This window comes from Rhea pennata, chromosome 2 (assembly GCF_028389875.1).
Source record: "Rhea pennata isolate bPtePen1 chromosome 2, bPtePen1.pri, whole genome shotgun sequence".
In the NCBI taxonomy this organism is placed as follows: Eukaryota; Metazoa; Chordata; class Aves; order Rheiformes; family Rheidae; genus Rhea; species Rhea pennata.
The window spans coordinates 27,063,960-27,081,005 of NC_084664.1; the positions used below are offsets into that span (position 1 = coordinate 27,063,960).

At 36.4% G+C, this 17,046-nt stretch overlaps 1 protein-coding gene and 1 long non-coding RNA gene across 6 annotated transcripts in view; one reads left to right on the forward strand and one right to left on the reverse strand.

The window, feature by feature from the left end:
- Nucleotides 1-13,616, forward strand: part of LOC134136880 (probable acyl-CoA dehydrogenase 6) — an 88,003-nt gene extending 74,387 nt beyond the window's left edge. For 2 of the 3 annotated variants that reach the window (XM_062569130.1, XM_062569129.1), the window contains exons 7-9: nucleotides 5,169-5,330; nucleotides 5,491-5,641; nucleotides 12,703-13,616. In XM_062569130.1, the coding sequence (XP_062425114.1) occupies nucleotides 5,169-5,330; nucleotides 5,491-5,641; nucleotides 12,703-12,793 (404 nt within the window). In that variant the 3' untranslated portion in view covers nucleotides 12,794-13,616. The remainder of the gene's footprint in view (nucleotides 1-5,168; nucleotides 5,331-5,490; nucleotides 5,642-12,702) is intronic. The other variant, XM_062569131.1, reaches the window with a different exon arrangement.
- LOC134136882 (uncharacterized) lies at nucleotides 1,784-14,061 on the reverse strand. 3 transcript variants are annotated; one of them, XR_009957571.1, is made up of 4 exons: nucleotides 13,832-13,894; nucleotides 11,397-11,500; nucleotides 11,041-11,276; nucleotides 1,784-2,512 (listed from the first exon to the last, which is right to left on the reverse strand). It is a non-coding gene; the product is annotated as an uncharacterized LOC134136882 (long non-coding RNA). The 3 variants fall into 3 exon arrangements; XR_009957570.1 differs by having other exon boundaries at nucleotides 11,397-14,061; XR_009957572.1 differs by lacking the exon at nucleotides 11,397-11,500 and having other exon boundaries at nucleotides 13,832-13,900.
- Nucleotides 14,062-17,046: the final 2,985 nt, after the last annotated feature.

The window sequence follows — 17,046 nt, forward strand, 5'->3', positions numbered from 1 at the left end:
ACAGTTTTTCTTCCTATAGGATTGATAGTACACCATTGACACTGATCTAGAACTGCCCTTATGCTCCAGAGGCAACTGAATGGTACCTCAGGTATCCGTCACCAGAAACCCTTCAGCTATCTGACTTCAGAATTCTTTGCTTATCGCAAGCATAGATTTGTCCCAAACTTGTTAAACATAAATTAAACAATATCAAGCAATTTGTCTGAAGGTTGTTTTTCTGTAGATATATATATTGTCATGTCATTATTTTATAAGCATCATCAAAATAAAAAAAAGTCTTTCTTTTTCACTAACCAATGACTGTCCTATTAAACAGTAGTTACCATGTCCCCTTAGCAGAGCTTATAAAAGGAAGAGAAAGTTTTGCTCCGCTGTCAGGATTTGTTTTAATTTACAAAGTTCTTTTGTGTCTTATGCTAATTACCTTCCAGAGCAAGTAGCTGCATTTCACCCCTTCTTGTACACATAACTGATCACCTCAAGCACTTATTACTGGAAGAGTTGTTTAAATTTTGACTGCCTTCCTGCCATTTCAAAGCAATAGGGGGATTTTAATAATAATTGCCCCCTAAAACATAATCAAGGCTTATGTAGACAGTAGGGACTTAGCTGCACATTTTTATGCTCGATTTGGGATCTTAGCCAAACAAAATGATCAAACATTCCAGGTTCCAGTGACATTCCCTGAGCATCTCGCTGCCAGGCAGTGGAGAAACCTGCTGCGTTAGTCATGCTCCGAGCAACTCTGACACATACTGACTGCATCAAAACACAAAGCACAGCAGGTTAGATCACTTGTATTAAAACCGCTGGTAGCTTGGTACTGTCCAACTTTGCATAATAGCCTGGCAGTTAAAGTGCTTTTTCAGGAAGTGGGATGCCACGTCTCAATTCTCCTTTTTAGCCAGAACAACGCTGTAAGAGCAGGCTAACCTCTCATCTAGATGAGCAATCTGACAAAGGCATCTTTCACCCCTTGGAAGCCCGGCGAGCACAGCTGGAATGGAAGAGCCTTGGAGCTGGCAAAGGGAGGGAAAGCCTGATCCTGCAGCTTAGTGGTCAGTGTATTTAGGCCTTGCTTTGAACCCCCTGGGTTATTTTCATTTTTTGTCAATTGACTATCTGATACAAAATGCATGAAGATCATGGGGAGCAGGGACAAGGCCCAGACTTTCAGTCAAGTTGCAAACCTTATAAGAAACCAATTATGGCAAACAAGAAAAAAAAAAAAAGAAAGTAACTGATATTCAGATGGGAACCAGGTGCTTGGTGGATTCAGGATTAGGATTAGTTTCAGGATTAGGTCTGCATGTGTATTCCTAGTCCTCATTTCTGGCCCTCAGAAAGACATTTCTATTCCTTCCCCAATCATGACTACTCATTTAACACTGAAAATCATCAATCTACTTTTATCACTTCAAGGATAAATCCTGACATGCTTGTTTTGACTGCTTCCCAAAACCTGGAAGAATAAATTGACAACAATTCTTTTCCTTCTTTTCCTTTCCTTCCTTTCCTTCTTTTCCTTTCCTTCTTTTCCTTCTGAAGTATTGTTTTGTATCAAGTATCACATGCCTTCCTTTTGGTTATTAATTTTCTTCTTTGTGGCCAACTCTTAGAACGTTTGTGAGAAGTTCCCTTCCTACTTCACCTTCTTTTTAAATCATTTTTCAGTGAACCAAATTTAAAACACAAATGAGAAACAAATTTCCTGGAAGCATTTTTATTCAAAGTTATATTTTTTCAATAATCTTATTCTAACAAATCAAAATTTGGTCACAGATACGGTCTTTTTTACTGAGTGATATGTATCCACAGCATTGTTAAAAATTGCTGTTTCTTGCTTCATTGAAAAAAAAAAAAAAAAAAAAAAAAGCAACTGCCACATCTCTTCCCATGTTGTGACACTAAGTAAATGCAGTTACTTTAAGAACCAGTTACACTGATCACAGGAAAAGGATGTTGCTATGGTGAGAAAGCAAACTTTTTTTTTTTTTTTTTTTTTTGTGAATTGCTTAACTTGGGGGCAAAGAGGGAGTTTAATACATATGAGAAAGTAGAATGGCACTTTTCTAATTACTTCTATCTGTTTCTGTATTCTAATTTTTCTGAGTAGCATTGAGTCATGGCCAGTAAACAGGATGACGGATCATTTTGCATGTATAGCCCACATCTTTAAAAGACAGATTGTTCAGTGTGGGGATAGTAATCCATCGTGCATCTCACTAGACAGTGATCAGCCACATTGTGAGAAAAATGTTTTAATTTCCTTTCATTTTAAGAGGAGACATAGCCAGGCAAACTATATTTACAGTGAGTAGAAAGTTTAAATGGGAAAATATAAGTTGGATAGAAGTATAAGGAAAAAAATTACTCCACATTTGGCAACTTCAGGGTCTTTGAACTTGAAGATCTTCATGATCTCTGATGTCTAAAGGACTCCTTGGGCCACTCCAGAATGATAGTTCCTGCATGTGCTGTCAGTTAAAACTGATGGATCCAGTATTACCTGAGGATATGGAGATTATGTGACAAAAGAAGAAACAAATTTGTGAGTACATTAAAGAAAGATAGAAGTTCAGAGAGAAATTGAGTTTCACTATTAACTTAAGAATGGCATTTCTCTATCTTTAACAAAGATGTAACAAAGCATCGTAAGCTATTATGTTCTGCAAGGCTGCTGTCACTCATAGTATTCATGGCATGTTGCATGTCATTGCTGTTTGCATGTTTTGCATTGCACTGTTTGCAGTACAGTTAAGCTTTGCCGTAATAGAGCTATGTGCGTAGCTCTAAATACCTGTCCTTTGAAGATTTCCTGTTTATTTCTGTATGCAAATTACAGCTTCCGAGAACAAGTAGAGGGACAGGGTTGACAGCTAAAGGAATATTGGAGAAACAGGGAGGATGGATTAGCTGAGAAATGGGGATAGGAAGGAGGCAGGGAAGCACATGCAGTTCTCTCAGGCACCCTGCTCCCGGCCCTGATGTGTGCTGGCAGCCTGAGCAGAGATGGGCCAAACTCTCCTTGTGACCTTAGGCCTGTTTGCAGCCAATAGGTGCTGCTTTATTGCTTCTTAATCGGTCCTGCTTCTGCCCCTTCTTGGCCATTCCTCATTCCTTATTACACCAGCTGCTGGCTGCTGGGAACCACGTGAGCCAAGCTGCATTGCCTTGCTCTGACAGACCAACACAAAGCGAGGGACTCCTCATCCTTATCCCTCTCACCTCACTTCTCCTTTCCTAGCACTAGCGCATGCTATTTATTTTCCCTCCCAGCAGTTCAGACTCTGCATACTTCCTAGGTATCAGGTTGAGGACAAGGGACAAGAGACTCTTAGATATCACTTTCTATAGCATCTCTTAAGCTAGAGACTATAGAAGTACAAAGAAAAGGGACAAGAGACTCTTAGATATCACTTTCTATAGCATCTCTCAAGCTAGAGACTATAGAAGTACAAAGAAAAGGGACAAGAGACTCTTAGATATCACTTTCTATAGCATCTTTTAAGCTAGAGACTATAGAAGTACAAAGAAAAGGGACAAGAGACTCTTAGATATCACTTTCTATAGCATCTCTCAAGCTAGAGGCTATAGAAGTAAAAAGAAAAACCTATTAGCATCTTACGTGTTACAGCAATGCATAACATGGTCCTTCAAAAGGGATGTTCTCTCTGAAGAAGAGCTGTCCCTCAAAAAAGCAATTACTTGTCTAGAGAACCAGCAGCAGGGTAACAGCATAGACTAGTGTGTTAATGCAGGTGAAAGTAGGACATTATTCTGTATTCTCTTTGCAAAATAAGCACTGATGATATAGTTGCTTGTAAAAGGAGGGGTAATATTTAAGGAACAAGAAAAGCTGATAACATTCTGGAGTGTGGGGGCAGTATGCGAAAAATGGTGCTCTGTGGAAAAGTTGACAAGCGGTCGTGTAGGTGAGGAACCGGTGGGATACAAAGTTATTTCCTGATGTGGGCTTGAAAATGATGTAAAAGAGATTCTGGAAGCATGGAGGAATCCTGTAAGGCACTGTCGTGGATAAACTGGAAGAGCCACAGTAGATGGAAAAGGAATTTTGTAGAAGCCAAGGGTTGTTTGTATTTTGCATTTTGGATTCCAATTCTTGCATTTCAGAGTGTAAATTTTATATATACGGATATGCATACTTTCAAATGAGAAAATGTGACTCTTCTCATAGAGATGGATTTATGGCTTTTCTCCCCACTCCCTACTGCTTGCCATAATGACCGTGATTCCACATTTGTCAAGCAAAATTCTTCTGCACTGATTCAGTACCTGATGTTACTCTAGCTAATTTGCAGGAGACTGATAACATAGTCCTTCATCTCAGGGCTGGTTTGCCTTGGAAAGCAAACTCTTTTCCTTCTCTTAATGTTTAAAAGTCCCTGTAAGGTTACTCAAAAAATGGCAGTGAACTAGTCATCTTACTTTAAAGCAGAGTTTCTCTTCTCTCTCTCTCATCTGTCTTCCAGCAGTCTCCTGCTTCAGTTTTGTTTCTATTGGAAATGCAGTTTAGGACTTACTAAACATGGCTATGAAGCTTAATACTTTTCACTTCCTTTATTGGGATTTTGGATGACAGAATGCAAACACAGCAAACAGCCTACTGGTGTTCCTTGATCTCTGAATAGGTTTCTACCATATGAAAGCTTCCTTAAATATATTCTACGGCATTCCTCGATGAGCAGACTGTGTACCTTCAGACTTTCTTTTGAGACTGTAACAGACTTTAGAACACACGTAGCACAGAAAGCAGGATTTGTCACAAGCTTTTGATAGAGCCCCAAATGATAAAAAGCCCTAAAGACAGAGTATTCATACTTGTCATTAGGAATACTTTTCTCTTATTTTTCCTCCCTGCTCCCCACTTTCCTCAGTCTCCTTTGTTTTTTTTTTCAGTTTGGGGTGTTAAAAAAAATCTATCAGATGTAAAGAACCTATCTTTAAGGTACAAGGGAATGACACACATTTTTGTAAGAACTTGAACTTGAACTAGGCACTGCAATTTGAGCATATGAAATAATTTACTTCAAAAAACCTAACGTACTGCTTGTACAATGTGTGGGGATAAAATGTGTTGTTTCCTTTCTTGTTGAAAAGATCTAAGTAAAACAATGTGTTGTTCTGTGCTTTGATTCTTGAAGTCCTGACACCACTGGAAAATATAATACAAGAAACTATTGACTACACTCGCCAGAGAAAAGCTTTTGATCAGTCCATACTGCATAACCAAGCAGTGCACTTCCGCCTGGCAGAGCTAGCAACAGAGGTGGAACTCCTTCGCTCTCTGCTGTACCGGACTGTTGGTGAGCTTCCATGTCCATCTTTTCAGACGTATTTTTCTTAACGTAAAGAACCTTCTCAGGTTCTTTATAAAGGAATATAGAGAGACAACTGGCAGTGAGACAGGCGGTGATTAGAGTCTGTGTGTACAACTGTGCGGGGCTTTTTTTGTTTGTGTTTTAGCTCTCTATATAGAAGGCAATGATGTGACCAAACTTGCTTCCATGGCTAAGCTAAAGGCAGGTCGTGTGGCACGTGAGGTGACTGATAGTTGTCTTCAATTTTGGGGAGGAATGGGATTCACCAGTGAGGTCCTGGTGAGCAGATTTTACAGGTAAGCAAATGAGTGGTGAATATGGGAAAATTCTTTTACTAATGTAAGAAAAATATGAAATGAGAAATACCTTATATGGGATATTTGTCCTCTTTAATTTCATGCTAAAAAGGTCCTCCTCTAGGAGAACCAACATAGAACTTCTGTTTTCTTACTCTAACAAATTTCAGGTCAGCCGTTATAATACAATACGTAATCAAAGGTTAGCAAAATTAGTGTTTCAGTTAGGTCAAAGTTTTGATAAGCGTTGCATCTGTGTAAAATGAGAACAGCACATTTTAAAAAAAAACTATAAAAAGCTCACTTCTTTATAGCACGCTCATTTGGTTGCAGTAATGAAGGTTATTCCAAAGCAGTAGAAAACAGCAGGAGAAAAGCAGAAACAGTATGCTAGAGAGTGGCATATAAACCTGTCAATAATTTCCTGATAATGTCTCTTCTGTTTAAACCAGGGAGTGAAAGAGAGATACTTTCTGATGTTTAACTCTTATCCTTTCCTAGTTTGTCTGTTTGTGGGGGGATCCCAACTCTCAGGTCATGCTCTGCTGCCTCACCCATGTAGCGTAGGTAATATGATCTAACAGTACAGGTCATACAGTCACTTTCCCTTTTGGCAAATGGAGCAGCTAAGCTCTCTACTGTCAAATATGTCTTTCTGCAGCGTCCACCCTCTCAAGTGAGAAAACCATCGACAGCGGAGTTGCAGGGCATGGTTCATCTGAGTTAGGAATTCTTTTTTCGATTTTTAATATTATGAACAAAAATACTGTTCTGGTAGGGCAGAGATATCTTCAATCTTTGTTGATTTGTGGATTCCTGAAATTTTCCAGTGAAGGTGCAGACTGTTCCATGGTGGCTTTAAGTCAGCTGTCAATATGACGGTTTTTCTTAGCTACTTTTTTCACAACCTTTTATTAGCAGCTAATGGTTGCCAGTGATGCAGAAGTGAGCACCCTGAGTGAAATGAATCCTGTTTCAAAGCACTTACTTACTATCAAATTAGTAATGTGTCCATTGAGTCCATGAATCCATGAGCATTTATATATTTCCTACCCTTATATATCATTGCTACTTCTAGACAGAGCTTTGCGATATAAATTCCAGAGTAGTTTCTAAGCACAGTAGTACAGTCACATTTTTGCTTTCCTGAAAAGAAATACAGAGTATTTCCTATTGGTATCAATTTTGTCAGCTGTTCAAAGAAACGTATCTTTCTGTCTCTGAAATAAATGAGGTTAGAGGACTTGGGATATCCACACATTAACATTTTCTGTGAATCAATAAAATTCCATTACTGAATAAGCATAAGCTCCAGGAAAAGTGAAGTAGAATATTACTTAAATAAACAATTACAGGTTCATGTTATAAACATTAATCTCTAATGATAAGCAAAGCGGCAACTTTTTTAAAACAGTTCTTTTTTCTGCAGTAGTCTGAGTAACCATTCACGTCACTGTGATGTTGGTAAAGTAGCAAGCAGCACTTACCGTAAGTGCACAGCATGACATTCAGTATAATATACAAAGATTTTTGCAGCGTAAGGCTTACCAAGTTTCCAAGGAAATGTTAGTGTCCGATACATCAGGCTGTTACTCCTCAAAGACTACATGGCATAACACATGGTTTGTACATTATGTCTTTGGAGTTGTTTATCAGTGTTGGTGGGGAGATACTAAACAGGTCCCACATAAAACTATCTGTCAATTTACTTTATTCATAAACATTCTTTTTAAATCATTAGTCTTTTATGCTTTGTAGAACACATGACTTTTCTAAAGTATAATATTCTCTGGAAAGAGTAATTAAAGATAGCTCTCTTAGGCTGATTTTTTATACTTCTTAGATGCTTCATTTTCAGTTGAAGGGATTTTGAGAAGGAGAATGAGTTTGGAAAAAGTTTTGAGCCCAAATATCAAAATGTTTAATAGAAATATTTTATACAAGCCAATATATAAATCAACAGGAGTGGATTGGACTTTCCAAACTTTATTCACCCGGCATGATTCTGGAGAAGGAGAGAGACAGACTGGTGTTCGTGTTTGGTTTTCTCTCCCCCTTAACAAATGCCTCAAAGATCTCATGACTTAGGAAAGATCAATTACTGAAGACACTTATCTATATGAAAACTCCAGGTTATGAGAGACCAGAAGGAGGGAAAAATTTTTAGCAAGTATACTGCAATTTTTTGGACTTCATCACAATATTTTTTTTTTTTTATTTCAGCTACTGATCTGAAAGCTACTTCAGCTACTGCTATTTTAGTAGCAACTATATACACTTCCAGGAAAATGGAAAAAAATTGTCACCTTACCTTCTTAAAAAATGTGGGTTTTTTTTTAATTAAGATAATTTCAAGCACTAAGCACTGTTTCTAACTGCTGCCAATTCTTACAAGTTTTATTTTTTTTTGGGGGGGGGGGTGTAATAGAAAGAATGCTAAATTTCTTTCCTTGACGCACTGTGAAAGGTTCAAGAAGGCAAAGGTAGAAAATATTGACCAGCTACTCATGTGAAACAGAGAAAGTATAAAAATAGCATTGCCAAATACATAGAGTTACAGAAGGAAACAGATTTTTTTTTTCACCCTTTATGGTCATCTAGGTATTGCAGTATGAGTTTTTATTTTTAATTAAGGATAAGTAAAAATCAAACTTCCATATAGCTTTTAAGTTGAATTTCTTTGAATATGTATTTCCTTCTAAATTATTATGTTCCTCAAATTTTTAAAATATGAATTGAAATATTCAGTTTATTATTATTATTTTTTTTTACTCTTTCATTCTTTACAAAGTATGACTAAACTAGAATGAGTCTAGGCTTGGGCTGGATGTGGAAGGCAGAAAGGTTTGCTCTCATGATTTCTTTGAGGCAAAGAGTAAGGGGAAAGAGCAGGGAAAGGAAGAAAAAAACCAAAAAAACAAACAAACAAAAAAAAACCCCCAAAAGAACAAAACAAAAAAAAAACAGACCTGGTCCCAGGCTTGCATAGCAAACACTGGAAGGTCTACCATTGCTGTATCACGGTCCTAGGTAACTGGGGAGAGGGATTTTAGAAGATGGAGCACTTGACATCTAGCTCTAATATTGGAAATCAAAGTAGGTAACCATACAATGATGTAAATTTAAAGTAGAGCTATACTCCAGAACAAGCTAGGGTTATACCTACTCCTGCACAGACATTTTTTTTTCAAAATCTCCATTGAAGGAAATGGGCAAGGTCATGAAAACTGTTGTGCACAGCCACTAGCTATTCTGTGCTAGTTTGGCTAGAGCCTACTACACTATGTGCTATCAGATCCATCTTCTCCCTCTAAAGACTCTTTTAAACTATGTTTAACTTTTTGATGGCCAGTAAACAATCTAGCTGACTAAAAAACATGTTAGCCTTTTGTAATCAAGCGCACGTTGCACTGAAAGGAAGCAGCATTTAAATAGCCTTTTTGAAAACAGTGATAGTCTGAGCTAAAAAAAAATTGTTAAGATTTAGCAACACCCTCCCAACCAGAAAAGCGGGGAACAGAGTCTCTGAGAAATTATTGCCGTGATGTCAATGCTAGGCTGATGCAGAAAAAAACAGAACCCACACAGCTGCATTAGCCAAAATTCAGTCTCAATAGAATTCTCAGTTTCTTCTCCACATCAAAGGGGCACTAGTAATTCCAACAATCCCTGCCAGACAAGGGGAAGATAAAAACTTAATTTATTTTCTCAAGCTTTAAAGTTATGTGAAGATAGTGTAGCAGCCTCTTTCACAGTGTTTGTGAATAAAAAGGGGTTTTCACACCATAATACCATATGGCTTTCAAGAGGAAAATGTAATTTAGAAGGGCTACCTGAGCAGAGGCAGATCCTTGATTGTATGTAGCATATGGTTGTAGAAAGCAGAGCTACAAGATGCTAAACTTTTTATAGGCTTTCAGGCTTGAGGCTGAGGAGAGTAGTTTATACAGTAGTGTTACCTGCAGTCTCTGTGCTTGAATAGCATGCTGCAAGTTCAAAAACCTTTATTGATGCTCACTGACTGTGTTCATTGTGAGCTAGGTTCATGTTCCTGCTTTATACCTAGTGAAATTACACTGAAGGAAGATCTCAGACTCAAGCAAGTACCAACCCTGGCTTTTAGGATGACTGAGGACCAAAAGGTTTATAGCCAGATAAAAGCCACAGCTTGGCTTTTGAAAAAGGCTGAACTGCTCTCTGTGGGTACAGCAAAAGGATAAGTACTAGCTGAAAGAGGAGATGCCACTTAAACTGGCATCAGAATAGGTGGATTATACTAGTTATGAACATGCTTATTAGGCTGTAAATTAGAGGGTTCTTAATCATCAGAGTAAGTTTGTTACGCGACAGCCTTCAAATTAGAATAGTGAAAGATTGAGTGGAAAAAAAAACACAACACACTCCCACAAAGTAGTTCTTGAAAAATTTCTGAAGGAGGTTATATGTTATGGTACCTATGGAGACAAGGAACTTCAACTGACAATCTGGAGGATCCATTTTGTGCTCTTTGCTGCATAACCAGAAACTGTTGATAAAGTGGCTTGAGTTTGGTGGGTGGAAAGGGCTCCTCACCTTCCCTCATAATTCTTAAATTCAGCACTGAAGACACAAATGTGTTTTTTTTTTTTTTTTTCATCTGAGAAAAAAAATGATTGCTTCTTAATATTTATATCTCTTGACTTGGTTGAGCAAAATAAATCTTATCATCTAAAGTTGATGTTTCAGGTGCACGGGACCTCCTGAGTGACAGGAAACCATTTTCAGAGAGTACTTCAGGAAGAACAGAATAAAATAGTTAGAGTTTATCTTTTTCTTCAGGCAAACTGCTTGAGCATTCTGATTCCCACCTCTACTTTCTGAGGAAAACAGAATTCAAGAAACGGCTAGAAGTTCAATTCCTCAAAATTATACCTTACTTAACTGTTCAGTGTGTTACAAACTTGCTCCTCAATGGACTCTTGGCAATATATCGTATAGCACCTCAGCTGCCACACTGTCACCCTCTCAAAACTACTCTACTAAGGCCTAAAAGGATTCCTCTGCCTTACAAAGAGCTGGACCCCACATCCTCTGCCCCCTAGATAATGGTGAACCTCCTCTGCCCCGCAGAGGGCATTATTATCTAATGGTGAACCATAGGTCAGCGATCAGCTCTGCAAAGTTGGAAGATTTTTCAAAACACTCAGTTCTGTTGTAGGGGCAATGACAAGACTACTGAGCAATCAGAAAGCAAAGCATTGCTTTTTCAGAACAAAAGCATTCCAGAAAAAACCTGTCTGAAACAATAAATTATATATATATATATATATATATATATATATATATATATATATACAGGCATATGTGTTATTAATATAGTATTAATGATCAAATCATAAATAGCTTATATACAGGCCTACCTTCCTATGTCATCTTCCCCAGCTTCATCATAGAATTCCTGGCAGGATAGTTAGTCCTGTGTTTTTGTTTCTTGTGTTGATAGTGATTCTGCTTCCCAAAAGAGGGCTGCTAGATTAATATCATGCAAGCCTTCTGTCATCTTGATCCTCTTTAACTAGGTAAAACATTCTGTCCTTTCTCCAGAGGGAAGAGATTTGTATTGGTTGCCTGTTTGTCAATCCTGCAGGCAATGTTCCTTACCCATAGAGACAAAAATAAAATCCATCAGCAAATAAGCAAATACTGACATACCACTTTTTTTTTAAATATAAACACAAATACATTTATCTAATTGCTATTAAATAGTCTGACATACCTGTCACACAGTACCAAAGCTAGATCTTAACACTGCCTATTTATAACTTCATATAAACAAGCTTCATGTGTCCAGGACTCCTGCTGCAAATTGAGGATTTTTATCTGCAATCCAGAAGAGTTTTGAGATTTAATTATTTACTATTGATACAGTGCCGTGACGATGCAAGATGCTAAGCATTGCCAGGGGAATTCTACAGCTCGAAAAAGCAAGAGCACCACAGCACAAAGAACAAATAACATACGGTTGTTCTAGCTCCCTTGCCATCAACAAAGCCCATAGGAAGGTAGGGAATTTTCAAGCTATTGAACCAGAGCAGTAGTTTAGAACTGTTTTGTTTGGCGAGGTTTCTCTCCAAAGAGGATGAAGTTTATGAAGAAAATTGCTTAAGGTGCACAGTAGTTTGTAATCTGGATAGCGCAAGGAACTTGGGCGATTCTGGTAGGGATGACTCTGTGATATAAATGTCGGCTTTTAAATGAGTCCTGTTAGAACTAGCAAATCAAAATTAAATAGTGTTGGAGCAGCCTTTCCTTTTTGAAGCAGACATGTAATACTGGTAAGGATTTATACTAAAGTTTTGCCAGACCTCATATAGCTTTTAGAAAGACCAGGATGCTCCTCAGTCAAAGAACATGTAATTTTGCAGTGCCTTATGGATCAAAGGCCAACTCTTTACCACACAGTTGAGCGCAGTTTAGTGCTGCAAGATTTTTTGCTGCTTGCTCTCCAAACGCTCTCTCCACTCTTAAAAACCAGCTCCAAGGGATCACGAGGGATATTGTGAGGCGCATTACAGACCAGCAGACTCAGCAAGACATAGTGTAGCAGATGAGACATTCTGCAAACAACTGGCCTAAGTATGTAATACACTGGCAACGCAACCAAACAGTCCAGCAACTGTGCCAGAAAACCATGGCAAGAACCAGTGATACATTATGTGCCAATTCAAAGTGATGAGACCTAAATAGAAGTCACTTCAGAGTTCAGCTGCAGGAGCTCTTGCTGGGCAGGGCCACTAATATACTGGGAAAAGTCTTAGTGGTATGACAAGTTAAGGTTATTTTTGAAAGAATCTGAAAACTGAACATGACAAATTATACCTTAAGCTTTCTGATACTGAATCAGCAACGTTCCTCTACACAAAAGGTATTTACAGTGCTGGTAACACCTGTATACAGTGTATGTGCTTCTGTAAACAAGAAATTTCAATGTAACAAAAGCAGCTCCATATTAAACACAGAAAAATCTATGTTCCATCAATATAGCATACAAATATATTAATTTCTCCTTTTTATTTCTACAGAGACTTGAGATTAATGTCAATAGGAGGTGGTACGGATGAAACCATGCTTTCTATCATATGCAAATACATGAAAACACTTCCAAAAAAGTAGCCCATCTCTCCTTTCTTGAAAGGACTCAAGAGCATGGCTTTTACTACATACCAAAGGTAACAGGGTAATGCACATTTCAACAGTAAAATAAGGAGAAAACTTACCAGTAATTTTGCCAATGAAATGCTCATCACAGCCTTTGACCAGTATTACTTGTTTTACATAGTCTCCAATATTAAATTTGTTGATGAGAAGCAGTCTGAAAGCGTATGGTCTACTGCAAGATTTTTTTCATTTAGTGAAGTGGTTACTGCTTTGAGCAGTCTAGCACGCTGTACTAAGCACCTATACTAAGCACCTGTGTTCTTTAGCCAATGTATACCGACACTTTAGCGTATCTAACCCACCAATTAAACATACGGCTACAGTTAGAATTCCCCTAGTACCCTAAACAAATTTCAGGGTAAAGTTATCCTAAATTTACTGATCTTGAAAGCAAAGTATTATGGCACAAATTATTCCAAGTCAAATATGCGATCAATAATTTTGCTGTCAATTAACTGTACCTTCCACAGCTTTCACTTTTAGCTAGTAATCGTCAAATTGAGTTTCTTCAACAGAGCTGAGTCAAAATCCCAAGTTTCTCTCTAACACAGTAGCACAGGGAACTGTGATCTTCAATTCATTCACTTTTACTTGTACTATGCTCTGTCATTGACATTTGGTGGTGGGACTGAGAGTTGACTTTTTTGTTTTTAATGTTTACAAACAACTGTTTAATTATATGTTAAGCTTTTGGAAGCCTGAATTTCCTCAGTAAGATTATTATGTTTTGTCTGGAATCATTAACGAAAAAATTAAAGCTGAACATGTTAATAACAAAGTTGCTTGTCAATGCTTAAACTTATGAGGGATGGTGCAATTTATATTATATGCTGTAATTGCCTTAAAGCAGGTGTGTAATAAATGAAGTATTTTGAAAATTAGTGTGACTTGTCACACACAAACTGAAATATACATCCATAATGATAAACACCAATTCTTAACTTGGTCTTACTTAAATCTCATTCTTTACATTTACTTGTATATCAGCCATACCTTCAAAATAAACATCAGCAACTCTTTCTAAAACAGCTTTTTAAGACAGAACATATAGCTTGTCTTCCTGCAAAAAAAAAAAAAAATTCAGCAGAATTGCCCTTATAACCAAATGATAGTGTTAAGCATTTTCTAAGGAATTTCCATGGTGCTGTAAGATTAACAGTTTAATATTTGAAAGATGACATTACCTTTTGTATGGAAATGACTGTGTATCTGGTAGGAAAAACCTAAGTTACATTAAATTGAGAAACAATATATAAATAGTATTAAAAATGTGTAAAAATTTCAAAAGTAAGAATGGGCATATTGCAGCATTCTCATGCAACTCATACAATAAATCACAACTTTGTAAGACTATTTTTCTATAACATCCCAAGTATAGTATATTTTACTCTACAAGGCCATTATTACAACACCTTGAAATCTTGCTAACTACTATTTGTGAATTCTAAAGACTTTTAAAGTAGTAACTTTCTAACAGAAAACAATCACAAAACCAAAAGCAGTTCTAGAAGAAAATTCTGAGGCTGCAATGCATGGTTCCCCTCAATGGACATTTCCCTTTCCTTAATGAAATATTCTCAAGACAGTTCCATTTTTACACAAGTTGTCTTAACTGTTCTGAGGAAACTTGTAGGATTTTTCAGATTTTATACTAAAAATTAACCTTCTCCTGGAAGTGAATTGAAACATTTTATATTCTGTACTTTCTTCAAATGTAAAATAAGGTAAAGACATACAGAAATGTGAAACAAAGTTTTGAATATATAACATGTGCTTATCTGCCTTTCAGTTCAAAAAGTTCATGTTCCAAAATAAAACAGCCTGAAGAAGTTATTTCCATTTAATTAAAAAGTTCTTGTGCCTCTTCTAATGAAGAAGTTATTAGAGTCGTATCTATCCTTTTTAAATATAGATGTAAAAAAAATTTTTTGAAGAGTTCAATATACTTCTTGAGCTTATACCTTCTTTCTCCCACTCCCTCTCCTGCCTCAACTTAGTACTGTCTAGATAAATTAAAAAAAAAAGACACTCAGCTTTAAAAGAGTAAACAGAGAAAGGAAGAGAGATGCAAAATTTTTACCATTCTTTTTCCCTCTACTCCCCTCTCATCCAACTATTAGACAAGGTTGAAAAAAATAGTAATTGGAATATAAAAATAAAGTATTCTTTCAGAAAAGCAGGAAGATTTCCTATCCTACACAAATTACCTTTTAATCTGGTTTTAGATTTAAAACTGAAATCTTGTCTACTTTACACATGACCTGAAAGACAGGTAAGAGACTTTAGGAACATATTCTGTCAAGACTTAAGGGCCACAATGCCATATTCTCAAGAGCATAGATAAGTGCATCAGCCATGTAACTAGTTGTATCTATTGTATCTCTGCATTTTCTACTTACTAGTGATAGTTAAAAACTATTTTCATTTACCAGTAAAACAGCTTGATTACTGAGAAAAAAAAACATCTAGAAATTGTTCAGGCATCATGTTTGAAAGCCACAAAGTTTTTTTTTTTTTTTTTTTTTTTTTTTTTTTTTTTTAAAAAAAAAGCTGATATGAGATGAAGACTAACTATATTTCTAGAAGATGATCAGTGGTCAGGGGAGTGTGGCTGTCAAAGAGTTATGTCAATAACTATCTCACTCAGTACCTTCCACTCCAAAGTCTCATTAAAATTATAAAAGTACATCAATTTTGGATGGCAAATTACATCCTATAGGTTGGCTTTGGGAACATTACACTTGCTTAACAAGCCTAGAAATTCTTAAATAAAGAACATGCATTATTCTGGCATTAATATTCAGATTTTCTGGGTTTTTGCAGAAGTTTTATAGACCTTTTAACAGTCAAAGATTAAAGAAATACTTGAAGTTTATTTACTGTAACACATTTAGTATAAATATGTTGAATTAAACAAGTGATTTATCTGCCATATTTTTGTTAACATATGAAATAAACATGAAAAAACCAGGTAGCATACACATCCATTTCTTAGTTTAATAGTGATCCTTTCACAAGTCTAACTCCTTACATGCAGCAACATTTCCAAAAAAAACCTTGGTATTCTGCATTAGAAAAGAATGCGGATAAACAAACTACATACTAGCTAGAGTACTACAGGACACTTTATTTATCAGTTTGCAATCAGGTTATTCAAAACAACACCTTATTCAGTGTTTCTAGTAAAGTTATTCAAAAAATTGTAGATACAATTTCAATTGCCAGGGAACTTGATTTTGTAAATGTTGAACTCTGCAATGTAATAGCTTCAAATATAAGAAACTATTTGGGGAGCCAAAACTAAGTCATAAAAAAGGTTAACATGAGAGCACCTTCAACAGGTGCATCTTTATATACCTCAATATAGAAGTCAAATATCAGACCTCACATTTCAGATATCATGCAGCTTTAGAGATTTTTGATGGAAAAGTGAACATACTACTGATAAAAAGTCTGGTGATTCAATGGAATCAGTAAATTTCAGATACTATAAAAATAAAACATGGAAAGCACTTGTATTGTGTCCATATTGGTTGACCTGAATGATCAAAGGTATTTACTTAAAGGAACAGGTGCATAAGCATTACTTAGCTACATTTAAAAAAAATCCAGTTTTACACAGCTTCTCTCTAAGACACAAATTTTAAGCTTGCACAATCTGTAGACGATTGACCTTCATCCCTTTGAGTATCAAAAATAGTTTTAGGAGCATCATTTTTAACATTACCGTTTGTTAGCTTCATGCCAATCCTCTAGAAATCCGCAAATAAAACTCAATTCAGTAAGATCCAAGTATTCTTTGTGCTTCTGTAAACGCAAAATTATTATACGCCTGAAACTGGAGCTCTAATTTAGAGCATGGTCCCAAATGAAAAGTAGAATCAAAGAGAAAGCTCTAATTCTGTGATTTTTCACATCTGAACAATCTTTGGACAGTTTGTTTGTTTAAGCTAATTCTAAAAAAACATTCTGCCTTTTTTAAAAAGGAAACCTAGTGTGCTAGTGGTTTCTGCATATTTACAAATAATCCACCTAAAACAGGGGCTGATGGGAAATATTCTAATACAGTAAGAAAAAAAATATATAACATTGCATTAAAACTTAATGCAATTTACAGCAATATTGTTTTAACAGAATATGCCACTTTAGATGACTGTATTCCTTAATTCAGACTCTTACGGTTGAAATTACACAAATTAAACTGAAGA